Raw genomic sequence first — 13,503 nt, 5'->3', positions numbered from 1 at the left:
AGGCCAGCATATAAATGTTTCCTGGAGAACATGTTCATCTCTCTGTTCTCTCAATCAGCAACTGTCAGACAAAGAAACACTAATTAGGTCATAGATTATTGTCCCAGTGTTTTTAGACCTTAAGGACTGAGTGAATGTAGCGAAAATATCATTTTTACAGGAAGTGTGTGTTCCTACAGATAAACGGAGAGGTCTGACAATACAAGCATCCTTTTACAGTTGTTAGTAGAGGTGTGTATTAAAAGATTATTGACCACAGAGCAGATCCAGGTAATGTCTTGAGGGCTTAGGGGTTAGTCCACAGTGAACATCCCTAACCATATCAACTCACTTAATTGGCTTTATTATCTACGTTTTTCTTTTAGTTTTGTGTTTTTTGGTGCATGGCTTTTGTATATAATAACAGTTTTATGTGTCGTGTCCAGAGACTAAGGATGTAAATCAGCACTCTTCCAAAAAAGTGGCAAGTTCACATCTTATATTTTTAAACTGTATAAAAAGAATAAACATAAAAGTAAAATCTTGGCTTTACATAAACCAAAGGTTTAAGCCTGGTTCCAGTAACTACAGCCATTGTTTCCTCATCAATTCCTTTTAAGACAGCAACTTTCCATGAATGACTTAAGCAACAGTATATATAGTGGGTTACATAGAAAGGGTTATTATATGAGTCTTTATGGTGTACTTTTACATAGCACTTACGGTTACATAGTTACATGATAGGAGTGAGAGAAGAAGAATTATCAGTATGTGTGCCGACCAAAAGTAAGCTCTTTCACTGCCCACATTACACAAAGTACAGCTCTGTTAGATATGACAGCTTTGTCATCATGATGACTGTAAAAGCTTTACTGGAGTGCAAGGGATGGCAAGTACACCAAACTGTGATGTTTGATGACCGAACAGGCTCGCTATAATTATGACTGGACTACTCTGTCAAAGGAGTAGTAAACTGTGAGGCCTGTGGACTATGAGAAGTGACAGTGCCTCTGTTTCTAGAAAAGAAGACGCTGTTAGACGGGTTTTCTTTCTTTTATGGCTTATTGCCACATTGCAGCTTTCTTTCCGTGTGGTTGCCTTACAGTTTCTCAGTCGCTTTGAAGCAATTCTCACATCAGTAAGATTATTCTCACCACTCTTAATGCAGTTCTCACATTGTGAATGTGTTTCCTCGCCTGCATTAGTCTTTTGCGTTGTGTTTGTACACAATTCCACTATGCTACTGGTTCTACACATACTTCATCACTACTAAGCACATTTTGTTATTGCTTTGAGGCAATAATTTCACAGTTCATTTGAAAAGTTTTTGTCAGTCACAACTCTCACCTAGCTTAATAGCATTGCATTAGTGTACTATACAGTGGTCTGTGCTTTGTCCTGAGTTTTCTTTTCTTTTTTTCCTCATCTGTTTCCTGATGCTTATAGTGTCATGAGTAATTTGTGACAGGAGGAGAGCAGCAGGAGCAAAAGGGAAGATTTATGAAACAGTGCAGGCCTGCGATGAGACACTGGCTCAGATTGTAGTTTTTCGCGATCACTTTGGTGCTATTCTCACAGCAGAAAAGTCATTCTCGCTACTGTTATTGCAGTTTTCAAATCAGTAACACGTTTCCGAACCCACATTTGAGATTCTTGACATTCTTATGCACACTGCTACTGGTTCTACGCATACTTTACTATCGAAACAGTTTGTACTTTTGTCAGTTACAGCTGTAGATCACTGACTTTCCTGAATACTGTCCAGCATTGGGTTAGCATTTTCAATCAAATTACTTTGAGATTTTTCAAATATGTATGTACGAGCAAATACAGTAACACACTGTCAGAGGTTTACTTGAAACAGGTATGCTTTCAGGGATGCTCTTCTGCATAGTTTGTTTGTAACAAGTGATTGATTGCGTTACTGTTGCCCTTAAATCAGCTTCGAGGCTCTCTGGTTATTCCCTTCTAACCTCAACAAGGTATTTTCATCCAGAAAACTGATGCTCACAGGATATTTTCTGTAAACCCTGGAGACCCAGCAGACCAGCACTTTCTGAAACACTACCAACAACAACCAACACACTTTTACTCACCTTTCTTCCTGATGCTCAGTTTCAACGTCATCAAGCTGTCTTTGCCATGCCTACTTGCCTAAAATACTTTGAATTACTGATCTGTGGTTGGCTGATTAGAGAGTTGCATTACAACAAGGCAGGCAAACAGGTGTACCTGTACACTTTATACTCAACATTAGGGCTACATTTTTACTAAACTCTTTTCAAAGTCAGCAAGGTTTTGATAAAAGTTGGAAAAAGTTAGACTGGTAATCTGGCACACCGGCCATGCAAGTGTTACGCTCTGAAAAGGGGATAAATCAATAAAGATGCTCAGACACTGCTTCTGACAATGCTTCTCTGTCAACAGTTTTCTGCAGCTTTATTGCGAATCATTTAGAAATACAAACATACAAAAGTATGAAACATCTTAATAACACAGCACATTCTCTTCTAGTCCTAAAATAACGTCTCAAGACAGTTTTCTTTCATTTCCTTAAAGGTGAGCCTGTGTCTTGTCTTTAGTACACATACTGTATGCTGGTCTTTACTCTATGTAGTCAGGTTGAGTTTGAGTAATTTTACTGAAAGAAGATTTTAGCAAAATAAACAGTCATCATACCTGCACGGAGACACAAAAGAAGAAAAGAGACATAAAGGTAAAAACTAATTTTCTGTTAGTTAATTCAGTTTAATTCAAATCATTTCCATTTCATTCTTATAGTGTCAAATCACTGTCACCTCACTGCCCTTTATACAATCACTTCTGTTTTCTCTTTTCCAGAGAAAGCCCAACAATCGTGTGATTCCATATGAGCAAACACTTGGCGACAGTGGGGAGGAAAAACTCCCTTTGAAATTCAATTCAATTCAATTCAATTTTATTTATATAGCGCCAAATCACAACATAAGTCGCCTCAAGGCGCTTCATAGATACAGATAAAAAAAAACAACAATCATATGACCCCCTATGAGCAAGCACTTTGGCAGCAGTGGGAAGGAAAAACTCCCTTTTAACAGGAAGAAACCTCCGGCAGAACCAGGCTCAGGGAGGGGCGGCCATCTGCTGCGACCGGTTGGGGTGAGAGAAGGAAGACAGGATAAAAGACATGCTGTGGAAGAGAGACAGAGGTTAATAACAGATATGATTTAATGCAGAGAGGTCTGTTAATACATAGTGAGTGAGAAAGGTGACTGGAAAGGAAAAACTCAATGCATCATGGGAATCCCCCGGCAGCCTATGTCTATTGCAGCATAACTAAGGGAGGATTCAGGGTCACCTGGTCCAGCCCTAACTATATGCTTTAGCAAAAAGGAAAGTTTTAAGCCTAATCTTAAAAGTAGAGATAGTGTCTGTCTCCCGAATCCAAACTGGAAGCTGGTTCCACAGAAGAGGGGCCTGAAAACTGAAGGCTCTCCCTCCCATTCTACTTTTAAATACAACTTTGAAAAGGAAGAAATGGTTGATGGTGATCCTGTGTGTACTTAAGTCCTCTGTCTTCCTCTGTGCCATGTTCTCCTCTTAATGTTCTCCTCCTGGTAGTTTGTTTCTAGTTTTTAGTTTCTAGTTTCTAGCTTTTGAGTTTTGCATGTTTGTACTTTTAAGTTCAGTATTACAGCAAGTGATGCAGCATTCTTCCATCTTTCCTGTCTTATGCTGCTCTAAAAGCTAAAAGCCACTTAAATATATGAAAATAACCATGTCTTTGATACTGTAACTAAAATAGTTAACTTCATCAGGGCAAGAGCACTGAATTACAGACACTTAATTTTTTGCACTTTTGGAGGAGCATGAACCTGGACATGGTGACATAGGCTACCACGTGGCTGTGAGGTGGCCATTTGTTTTCATGATGAACATTCTGTACCAGAAATATTTCAGTGTGAGAATTTGTTTTCAAACTCTATAAAAACTTCATCTGTCCTTTGAGTATTAGTCACTCTTCTGTTGGGCACATGACTAAAATCCTTAGTCTTTTGCATCAGGCCCTCCTGCAGACATTCCCTCTTTTCTATTTTTCCAGGGCTGGACTGGTAATCTGGTATCCCAGGCATTTTCCCAGTATGCCAACTCATTTGTGGGCTGTAACAGCACCGACAGCAGCCCATTCATTCATTTTCATTACAGACACTTATGGATGGGACTTGAGAACCGGTTCTTCTTTGTACTGGTTTTCATCTGTGATTTGTGTTGTTGGCTTTGTTCATACCTAAATATTAAGAGAAAGATCGCGTGTGTCCTCATTGGGATAGTGATATGTTTTGGCATCTGGGGCTGTAGCCTCAGGTTTATGTTAATTAGTGAGACAGTGCGTTTCAAATCAATTTACAGAGTAACATGAAAGTAACTGTGCAATTAAGTAACATACTGCATTACTTTTAAGAAAATTGTTCTTTGTAATATGTGCAATGATTACTTTTTTCAGTACTGACCCCAAAACTGAGCACAACTAAGAGGGGAAATAGCTTTAAGATGCATAAACATTTGACCACGCACCATGTAATTAATTTACATGAATGTAATGTCTGTAATGTAACGTGGTGGTGAAGCCAATTGAATCACTAAGTGATATTGATAATCGGAATTGCTAAATTCTTATCAGTTCCCATCCCTACTGATACTATATTCCTCAGTCAAATCTCTTAACACGACTGGCCCTTCCCCTCCCTTTGCTGTGCGCTCACGCAGCTTGTAGAAAAAGTTTAGTGTGGAAGTACTTGCAAAGGTGGAGCTGAAAAGCTGAGGGAAAACATTAAAAAGAAACTAATAATAGATACAGCTAAATATGTCAAATTGACTATGTTAGCTGTCAGTGCTGCTACACCGTGAACAGTAGTACTAGCAACAACTAGTAACAGCTAGTAACCAGGTCTCACAGTCACAGGAAGCTGCTGCAGCTGCACCAGCTGTGGAGAAGTGAGGAAGAGACAAGGAAGACGTGATAAGTAAATAGATGGAGGGACATATATAGGAAGAAAGAGAATCTGAAGCAAAGTGGATGGCTACTTTGACCATGAACCACTGCTAATAGCTAAAGTGTAGCTTTTAATTATTGTCACATGCTGCAGCGCAACTAAGAAATAACCCTACAAACAACTGTACCAAGCAACCTGATTAAGACCTGCTTCAATATCTATATTTAAACAAAATGAAATGAAATATAAACATAATATGTGTATGCATCAGAGATATTTATGGTGGGATTATGGTGGGCCACAAAAATGCAAGGGATGATTATTTTTTTTGTCACAGTCCAGTTAAGTGATACTTGTGCGTAAGCGCTTGGCAAAGAAAAGCAGGGAAAAGAGCCATCACTGCTACTGATTGCATGAGATGAGTTGAGTTCTTTTACACAGGCAATCATTTGCCACTTTTGGCTGATTGCACAAGAGTTGAGATTTGATTGACTGTGATTAGCTTATATAATTATTCAGCAAGAGAGAAAATGGGTTTTCATTCCAAACTGACCCTCTTTAGTACCTCAGTATTATCACAGAAATTTGATATGAGCAAATAAAATGCAATATATCAGCTAGAGCCGCCTCAGACTTCCTGCTTCGTGCAATAACTGCTTCCTCTTTGCACTTTGACGAGATGTGACATCTCACTGCAGATCACAGAGTGGGCTGCAAACTTGATCGGCTCCAGAAGGGCTGCTTGATGCTCAAGTCACTCTCAGTATTCACGGCTGCTGATTCAATAACTGATATGCAAACAAGGATGTTAGAACTTTGATAAATATCACAAAACTGAGTGAATACTCCTGTCTGTCTGAAAAGTTGTGAAAGTGCCTTTGATAGCATCTTGTTTCAGTTTCAGATGATTTGCCGGATTGCTGCTAGAACTTTCTGTGATTGCTTTGTTCCACTAATTGTTGCAGAAAAAGACTGCATGCACCCAAAAACATATAGACACAAGTTTGGATTAGGTCCATTGATAATAATGACTTGCTTTCAATATATGAAAGTTCAGTATAGCACTTCAATGTTTCAACACCAAAAAAGCTGTTGTTTATTTGATTAGATTTACATTCATATTTCACACTCTTGCAGTCAGACTAATGACTAACAATCACATGGAAAGGACTCCACCAGGTGTTGTGAATCTGTTACTACAATATAAAATAGCATGACTGCATTATTATTAAGAGACGAGTAACACATTGTGACAGCCTGTTTAAAGGTTCTTGATTGTACATGCTGCTTCTTTGTTTTTATATGCCTATAAAGTGCATTATTGTAACTAAAGAAAATGGCACATTTCACTGATTGTGGTGTAGTACAAAGGCACAGCATACTCCATTCTTTCTCCAGATAAGCCATGGCATTGATGCTAAAGTAAGAGAAACAGGTCAGTGTCCCTAAGTGTATGTATTGTGTAATGAATATAAAATAGTCAAACCTAACTACAACTTAGTATATATTGTTTTGGGGCAGTGGATTTCTCCAAATTAGCCATCTTTGCAGGGACAGGAATTTGTTATTGACATACTGCAAACTAATCTGTGCTGCTAATAAACACTGTAAAGCTGACAGCTAACAGTTCTTGAGCTTACTCTGACTCAACAACTAGCAAAAGCTTGTCATTCTAAGAAACTTCCCCAGCTTTTCCAAAACTGTATTGCTTTTGAGCAGACAGGTGTTATTTAGAAATGGTTTTCAATGTTTACTTCGAAGGCCAAGGTACTTGAATGCTAAAGATGCGACAATGAATTAGAATTAATTTTCTTAAGCAGCTGAAACTCAGTAGGAGTTTAATTACATTCAAGACTTGATTTAGCGGTACTGAGTAGCACACATTTAATCAGCATTCTTAAATACAGCCATGGCACAAATAACCTTCATTTGTCCAAAGTCTGAGGCACTTTCATAGTTTAGTAGTTATACATTTGCCTCCCATATGAAGGGGCTGTGCTCAAATCCTGGGTAGTATTATTTAGAATTCACTGGAACATTGCAATTCGTCAAACAAGAAAATTCAAGCTGCCAGAAGTTTTGTCTAAATGTGCAAACATTAGTGTCTTGTACCTTTGGATGCTTGATGTGATTAGCTATGAAAATAATCTCTCTTAGAATACTTTGGCCACATATGAGACAACAGCAACAAATACTCAACTGCTAGTTTATTAAAAAATAACATTTAATACATATTGATACAACACTGTACAGTATGTGTGCGCAGGGGAACAAAGATGTCCCAGAGAAGACTGTGAGTTGGGCTGCTGGTAAGTTGAGAAGATGTGCTGGAGTTTAGTTCTTTTTTTTTCATGCTGCATTCATCACATGTAGAGGGACAAATGATGCGAGACAAGGCCTCCATAGCGACTGAGCTCTGACACACTCTGGAAAGACCACTCTTTCGTTATCGTTCATCTTTTTGCACGATACGTGGATACAAGTTTCTTTTTTTGTATTTACTTCAGCTACAAGCAGAGAAAAAATTAAATTGATCATAACTGTTTAATGCTTCTCAACTGCCCCCAGTTATGAATGCAGCATTAATCCTGAGAGGAGAAACTGATGAATCTGCTGTGAAGGGATCAATCACTGTGAAGAGGAAGGACTTTAATCCATGAAAAACCAATCATAACTCTTAAGTGGAGGGAGACCACTCCCAAAAACATTTAAATGATCACTACTGTGAATGAAATCCCTGAAAAACCACACAGTTTCTGCTAATACTGCCTGGTCCTGTCATAGTGTCAATTCCTGCATCATCCAGGACTAATGCAATAGTGCATGTCGTTAAAACAAACAAAAAAAGACATCACAAAATTCCTAAATGTATAATGGGTCAGAAACAGTGGATTTTATACAGAATCTCACAAAATAGTGGTGCACTCTCCTGACAGATGTATCCTCCTTTTAATCAACATCATGAAACAAGAGTAACTTTCAGACATGCGCACAGTATCCTAATGCACCTTGGACACTTTTCTGTAGAGGTCAAACCTCACTAAAGTCAGACCTTGTAATGTGCCACTTTGTGCACAAGTCTGAAATACATCCAGTCACATTACTGGATAGATAAAAACACAAGAATGCCAAAGCGCATGCCTCTTGTGCTCTTTGACAGGTGTTCAGCTCAGCAGACATTCCTTTATGATGCCTTTTAGCTGCGTAATACAGAACAGGTAGGGACCTGTCCGAGCCTGTGTGAGAGGGTCAGGGGACGCTTCTTTCAGCAGCACCTTCATTGCAACACACAGAGAGACTCTTCTCCTGACAACAATGACAGAGAGAAATAACCCCAAAGTGTGCACATTGCACACACAGGAAAAACTGTGTTTGCACGACTCTTCATCTCTGCAGTGGAAGCAGTAAGTTATGTGAACACAAAAGTTTGTGTTAAAATGACATGTGCCGTAAGTTTAACAGGCTGATAAGGCAAGCATGTCTGAAAAGGGCTCATGTGAGATAGCAGCATGTAAGCATTTCATGTAACAGCACCTAATTTAAAAAAAGAAAAAAAAAAAAAAGAAAGTTAAGTTAGACAATAAGAAAATTGTTGGAGATAAATGTTAGATCAGACTCTTCCTTTTATATCAGCCACATCTCCAGTTTACAGGGCTTTTTGGCAACACTAATATTTTTCTTTTAAAAAAAATGCTACATTTAAAAATAAAAGTATTTTATTTTAAACGGCAGTGCTTTAGCCATGTAATACACAGGTTTTATTTACCAAACCATCACTATTAGCTCTGTTTGTTAGCTAATAAAATTAAGATGATTTTATGCATACATTGCTCTTTAGTTTAAGTCATAAAGTGAGAGATTTTAAAACTCATGTGTGACTTGGAAGTGACCGGCTGCTCATAAGCTGTGACTGTGCTGGACATTCTTGCAGATCTTGATGTGTCTCAGCTTCAAGATGTGGGTGGAAGACTTCTTCATGCTATTTATTTGACTAAAGAAAGGCTAGATATTACAGAAAGTCTAGCTAATGATGCAAATGGTGTCAAATATTTAACACTCAGTGACAAGTACAAAAAATGTGTTAAACAACAAACTAAACTGGCTAATATAAATTCTATTGATGGACTGAGGATTATTAGGTTAGGAAAAAAAAAAAGTTCTCCAGGATTTGCAGAATTCTTCGATCCTGAAATATTGGAAGAAACAACTCATCGTCCTAATGGCAGCAATTTGAGCTTTTTATAGAAAAGTTTCTTCAAGATTCACACAACAGATTGTATAGCAACACAGTTGCATCATTGCCCTGAGAAATATGTTCCCTCACGGCTATGGGTCTGAAGATGCCTTTTGATTTTGTCAGAGCGGCTGAAGCACTTGCCACACACAGGACAACTGTATGGCTTTTCTCCTGTGTGGATCCTCATGTGCACCTTCAAGTGAGCCATCTGTGTGAAGCCCTTTCCGCAAATCTGACAGCGGAACGGTTTTTCTCCCGTGTGGCTACGCTGGTGTTCTTGAAGTCTGCCTGAGGAGCTGCAGCATTTTCCGCATACTCCACAGCGGTAAGGTTTTTCCCGAGTGTGCACTTGCACATGCACGTGTAAGTGGCCAATGTGACTAAACGCCTCACCGCAAACTTTGCAACAGAAAGAAGACATGTGGCCTTGTAGGGGGGACTTCTGATGGGGACAGTCTACGGCGCTGGCTCCCTGGTTCCGCATGTGAGAAGCCTGTCCTCTGTTCGCTGCGTTTCCAGCACCCTTAGCACCAACCATCTGTCCGCCATTCTCCACCCCAATAATGTCAATGTTGTTCTCGTTTGAGCAGTTTGGATTGACCGGTGCAAGAGGCTGGGCGCCGTTGTTGGAGGAAGTTGAGCCTCTGTGGCCAGCTCCGCTCTCTGCCTTCACATGCCTCGGGGGACCTCGAGATCCAGGATCCCTTTCCCTGTTTTCCACACCCTGATTCTGCGGGACGTTGGATGTGTGTGGGCCATCCTGAGGATATTCATTTCCAACACGAGGAGGAGAGAACATATTCTCTGATGTGCTGCAAGAACCATGTCCCCGAAGCTGATCATCCGCTTGGTTGGCCCGCATATCTCTTTTGTCCTTGATCTGAATAGGAATGCGTTCTTCGTGCCCCATGCTGGGACTCCACTCGCGTCGCGGATGCTCACCATCCTCCTCGTCCAACAACGCCATGGACGGACGATCTGAAAAGACATTGGAAGGAAGCTGGTCAGACGAAACCACTGACTGCATTGAAGAAAATATGTTAACAGCCTGTTGATGACATTTGAAATCAAATATTAAAATCCCTTGTTCCTCAACACAAGAGCTTGAAGAAATGGTAGATGCATCTTCTTTGTTAACCTTTTTCTGTTCTTTCTTTTTAACATGAAAGAGGCAAAGAGCTGAACGTGCGACACTCTTAAGTAAAACTAATAGAACATGTAAACAGAAATATTTCATTTTAGTTATGCCATGTTAAAAATCTGACGTGGTCACAGCTTACACTACGAGTGACATGGTGGCATCCTAAACCTTTTGTTTTATGACCAATAATGGCAAGACTATGGCCTAAAGACATACTCAGTAAATACTGTGCATATAAGTAGTCTAGCTACAAGGGTAAAGTTAAAGTGTACCATTTTAAAGATACCATCCAAAGTCTGTTGATGGTGACATGTTGGACATCCTGTCTATATAATTATTACAGATGTTTTAACTGCATATTTTGCATCAGGGTCACTGAGGTCATTGTCCCAACAACTTATTTCAATGCATTTTCCCCAGAAAACTAAAGCAAACCAGGCCTTTGTGGTGATTGCCCAACCCCACACCTCCTTTTGAAACCTGAATAACAAAAGACTGTGCCTGTAAATTACTTTGGGTCAACTTCTTTTGTTTTAAATTATTCTATATAGATAAAGTTATGCCACATTTAGCCACTCCAATCTTAACTGTGCGGATCTGGTGAAAGTCCCACTTTCTGTCAGTGCAAAAAATTTTTAAAAGAAATTTCCCTGAGATATCTTCATATAAAGGTGAAATTTCAACCTTATGTCTGTTTCTCTTTAACATAAAGTAATGCTGCTGTAGTAAATGAAAGAAATCTCTCAGCATGACTCTTAAATTGTAAGAGATGCATATGTAATATTACAGAAAGGTTTCAAGTAGCTTGTTGCCCCAACTATGTTATAAAACAGGAGAGTTTAATTGTTAAATGTTTTTTTTCAAATCCTTAATTGGTTTGGGAAGTTTTATTGTAGACAAAGCTATAAAACTTTCAAAAACAGATGCAGCAAAAAGTCAGACATTTATGCCGTCCTTCACATTTTCCAAAGCCATTCATTAGGCTAAACTGGAGTCTTTGCCTGGTCCATTCAGGCACCCCAGGCCTTATGTTTAACACCCCTGACTTGAAAGTGATGTATTAAAAGAAATTACAGAGGATTTAACAGGAATTTGGTAATTTAGATTAATGTGTCATGCAAACAACAGTATCTATATTTCTAATAATTAAATGGCATCTCTGCCAGCATTTTGGAACGCGAGTGAATTATGGGTGTTTGTGAATGAGGGGTTTAAGACCGGGGTAAACAAACACTGCTGACACATCACTTGTGTGGTGGTTTGTTTGCTTTTCCTTCTCCAGCATGTGTGACTGTCAGATAATGTATGCGTCTGCAAAACAAATTCGTTAGTATACACACAAGGATCCAGATACAGCTCAGTGCTAGCCCGGGTATAGGCACTAGGCTAGTAGACTAGCAGGCTGGCTAACGAACAAAGGTTGCTATCGCGCTAGCCCCTACACAACAACAGCACCAGCAGCTAACATCAACTAGCTTGTCAGCGACCAAACTGGACTTGCTTGGAAGCGGGTCGAAATTATTCTGCTGCTGCTGCTCTTCATCATTGACGTTTCTGTTTCAGTTCCTCTGCCTACCAATCCCCGCTTCCCCGCATACACTCGGCTAATAGTGCAGAAGAAGAAACCACTGCACCGTTAGCTTAGAGTGGAGCTAACCTGGCCATATTTCAATCCCAGCCTCTCGCAGCCTGCGTCTCAGATGGTCGTTCTCCCGCTCCCGGATCGCTATCTCCTCCTGGTACTCCAAAATCGTGTCCTCGACAGATTTGTAAATCTCCTGCGCAGCAAGCATGAGACGCTCAGTCAAAAAGACGTTTAAAAATTGCAGTTTGGTCATTTTTGTTTTGGGCTGCACGGAGCTCCTGCCACCAGCTAAAACGGACCAAAAAAAAAAAAAGATGCTCGACCCCGTCACGTGACCCCCAACTACTTTCTTCTGCCTTCTTACCCCCAGGGATTGTCTTCCAATGATTTTTGTTTTTCGTTATTTTTCCTGTGCTTTGACTTGCAGTTTTGGGGTTGTTTCAGTCTTATTGTGCAGAATGTTTTCAATTTCTTTTATTCGTTTCAAATTCATTGGGCTTTTTTTTAATGTAATTCCAACACGTATCCGTTTCTGGTGATTTAAAATTTGCACTCAGGAGCCAGCAAGAATGAGAACACACAAAAATAAGGAATACAAATAATATTTGCTGTGTTATTTATTTATTTATTTATTTATTTATTTATTTATTTATACAAAATATCACGTGTACATAAGATTTGTTGCAAGAGTTGTTGAAGCTAGGGTGAGAAGAGAGGTGATGATCAGTGAGCATTTGAGATTGTTGATGGAGAAGCACAGAGTAAGTCATAAGGAGCTGCACTGTGCCTTTGTGGATGTAAAGAGAGAATATGACAGGGTGCCAAGAGAGGAACTGTGACACTGCAGGAGAAAGTTAGAAGTGGCAGAGAAGTATGTGTGGGTGGTGCAGGAAATGTATGAGGTAGGAGTGAAAGATGGGTTCAAGTGGAGGTGGGATTGGGTCTGAGCACCTTTTTGTTTGCAGTGGTGATGGACAGGTTGACAGATGAGGTCAGACAGGAGTGTCCGTGGACTGTGATGTTTGCAGATAACACTGTGATCTATCTGGAGGTATGCTCTGGAGAGAAAAGGAATGAGCAAGACAGGGTAGAAATGTGTGAAAGAGAAGGATGATGGGTATAGGGAAGCTGATAAGAGCAAAGGTAGTGAAAGTGGGTGAGTTCGGATACCTGGAGTCAACCATCCAAAACATTGGACAGTGCACAAGAGAGGTGAAGAAGAAAATTTAATCAGGGTGGAGTAACTGAAGACAAGTGTCAGGAGAGATTTGTGACAGAAGCATAACAGCAGGAGTGACAAGGAAGGTTTATAAGTTACTAGTTAGACCTGGTATGATATACGGCTGGAAGACAGTGTCACTGACCAAAAGAGAGGAGGCCGATCTGTAGTTGGCAGAACTGAAGATGTTGGGATTTTCTGTGGGAGTGACCCGGATGAATGAATGAGATTAGAAATAAGTACATCAGAGGGAAATCTGAGGTTGAACGCTTAGGAGACGAAGTTAGAGAACAAGACTCCTGAAAACTCAGTGACTGGATTAAACACACACACACACACACACACACACACACACACACACACACACAC

General features: G+C 39.8%; 1 protein-coding gene across 1 annotated transcript; it reads right to left on the bottom strand.

Annotated features, from left to right (window-relative positions):
- Positions 1-7,163: 7,163 nt before the first annotated feature.
- LOC102200190 (zinc finger protein 497-like) lies at positions 7,164-12,231 on the bottom strand. Its single transcript, XM_005753996.1, has 2 exons — positions 11,988-12,231; positions 7,164-10,167 (listed from the first exon to the last, which is right to left on the bottom strand). The coding sequence occupies exons 1-2, from the start codon at positions 12,166-12,168 to the stop codon at positions 9,248-9,250; spliced, it is 1,101 nt and encodes a 366-aa protein (XP_005754053.1). The 5' UTR covers positions 12,169-12,231; the 3' UTR covers positions 7,164-9,247.
- Positions 12,232-13,503: the final 1,272 nt, after the last annotated feature.

This window comes from Pundamilia nyererei, unplaced genomic scaffold, assembly GCF_000239375.1.
Source record: "Pundamilia nyererei isolate P.nyererei 1_Seehausen unplaced genomic scaffold, PunNye1.0 scaffold00491, whole genome shotgun sequence".
NCBI classification, from domain to species: Eukaryota; Metazoa; Chordata; class Actinopteri; order Cichliformes; family Cichlidae; genus Pundamilia; species Pundamilia nyererei.
This window is presented reverse-complemented; position numbering and strand designations above follow the sequence as displayed.

What these genes read in the sequence shown, in the direction of transcription:
- LOC102200190 (XM_005753996.1), bottom strand. Translation starts at nt 12,168, where the DNA reads ATGACCAAACTGCAATTTTTAAACGTCTTTTTGACTGAGCGTCTCATG. An exon ending in TGGGATTGAAATATGGCCAG is followed by an intron (nt 10,168 to 11,987) that starts GTTAGCTCCACT and finishes ATGTCTTTTCAG; the next exon opens with ATCGTCCGTCCATGGCGTTG.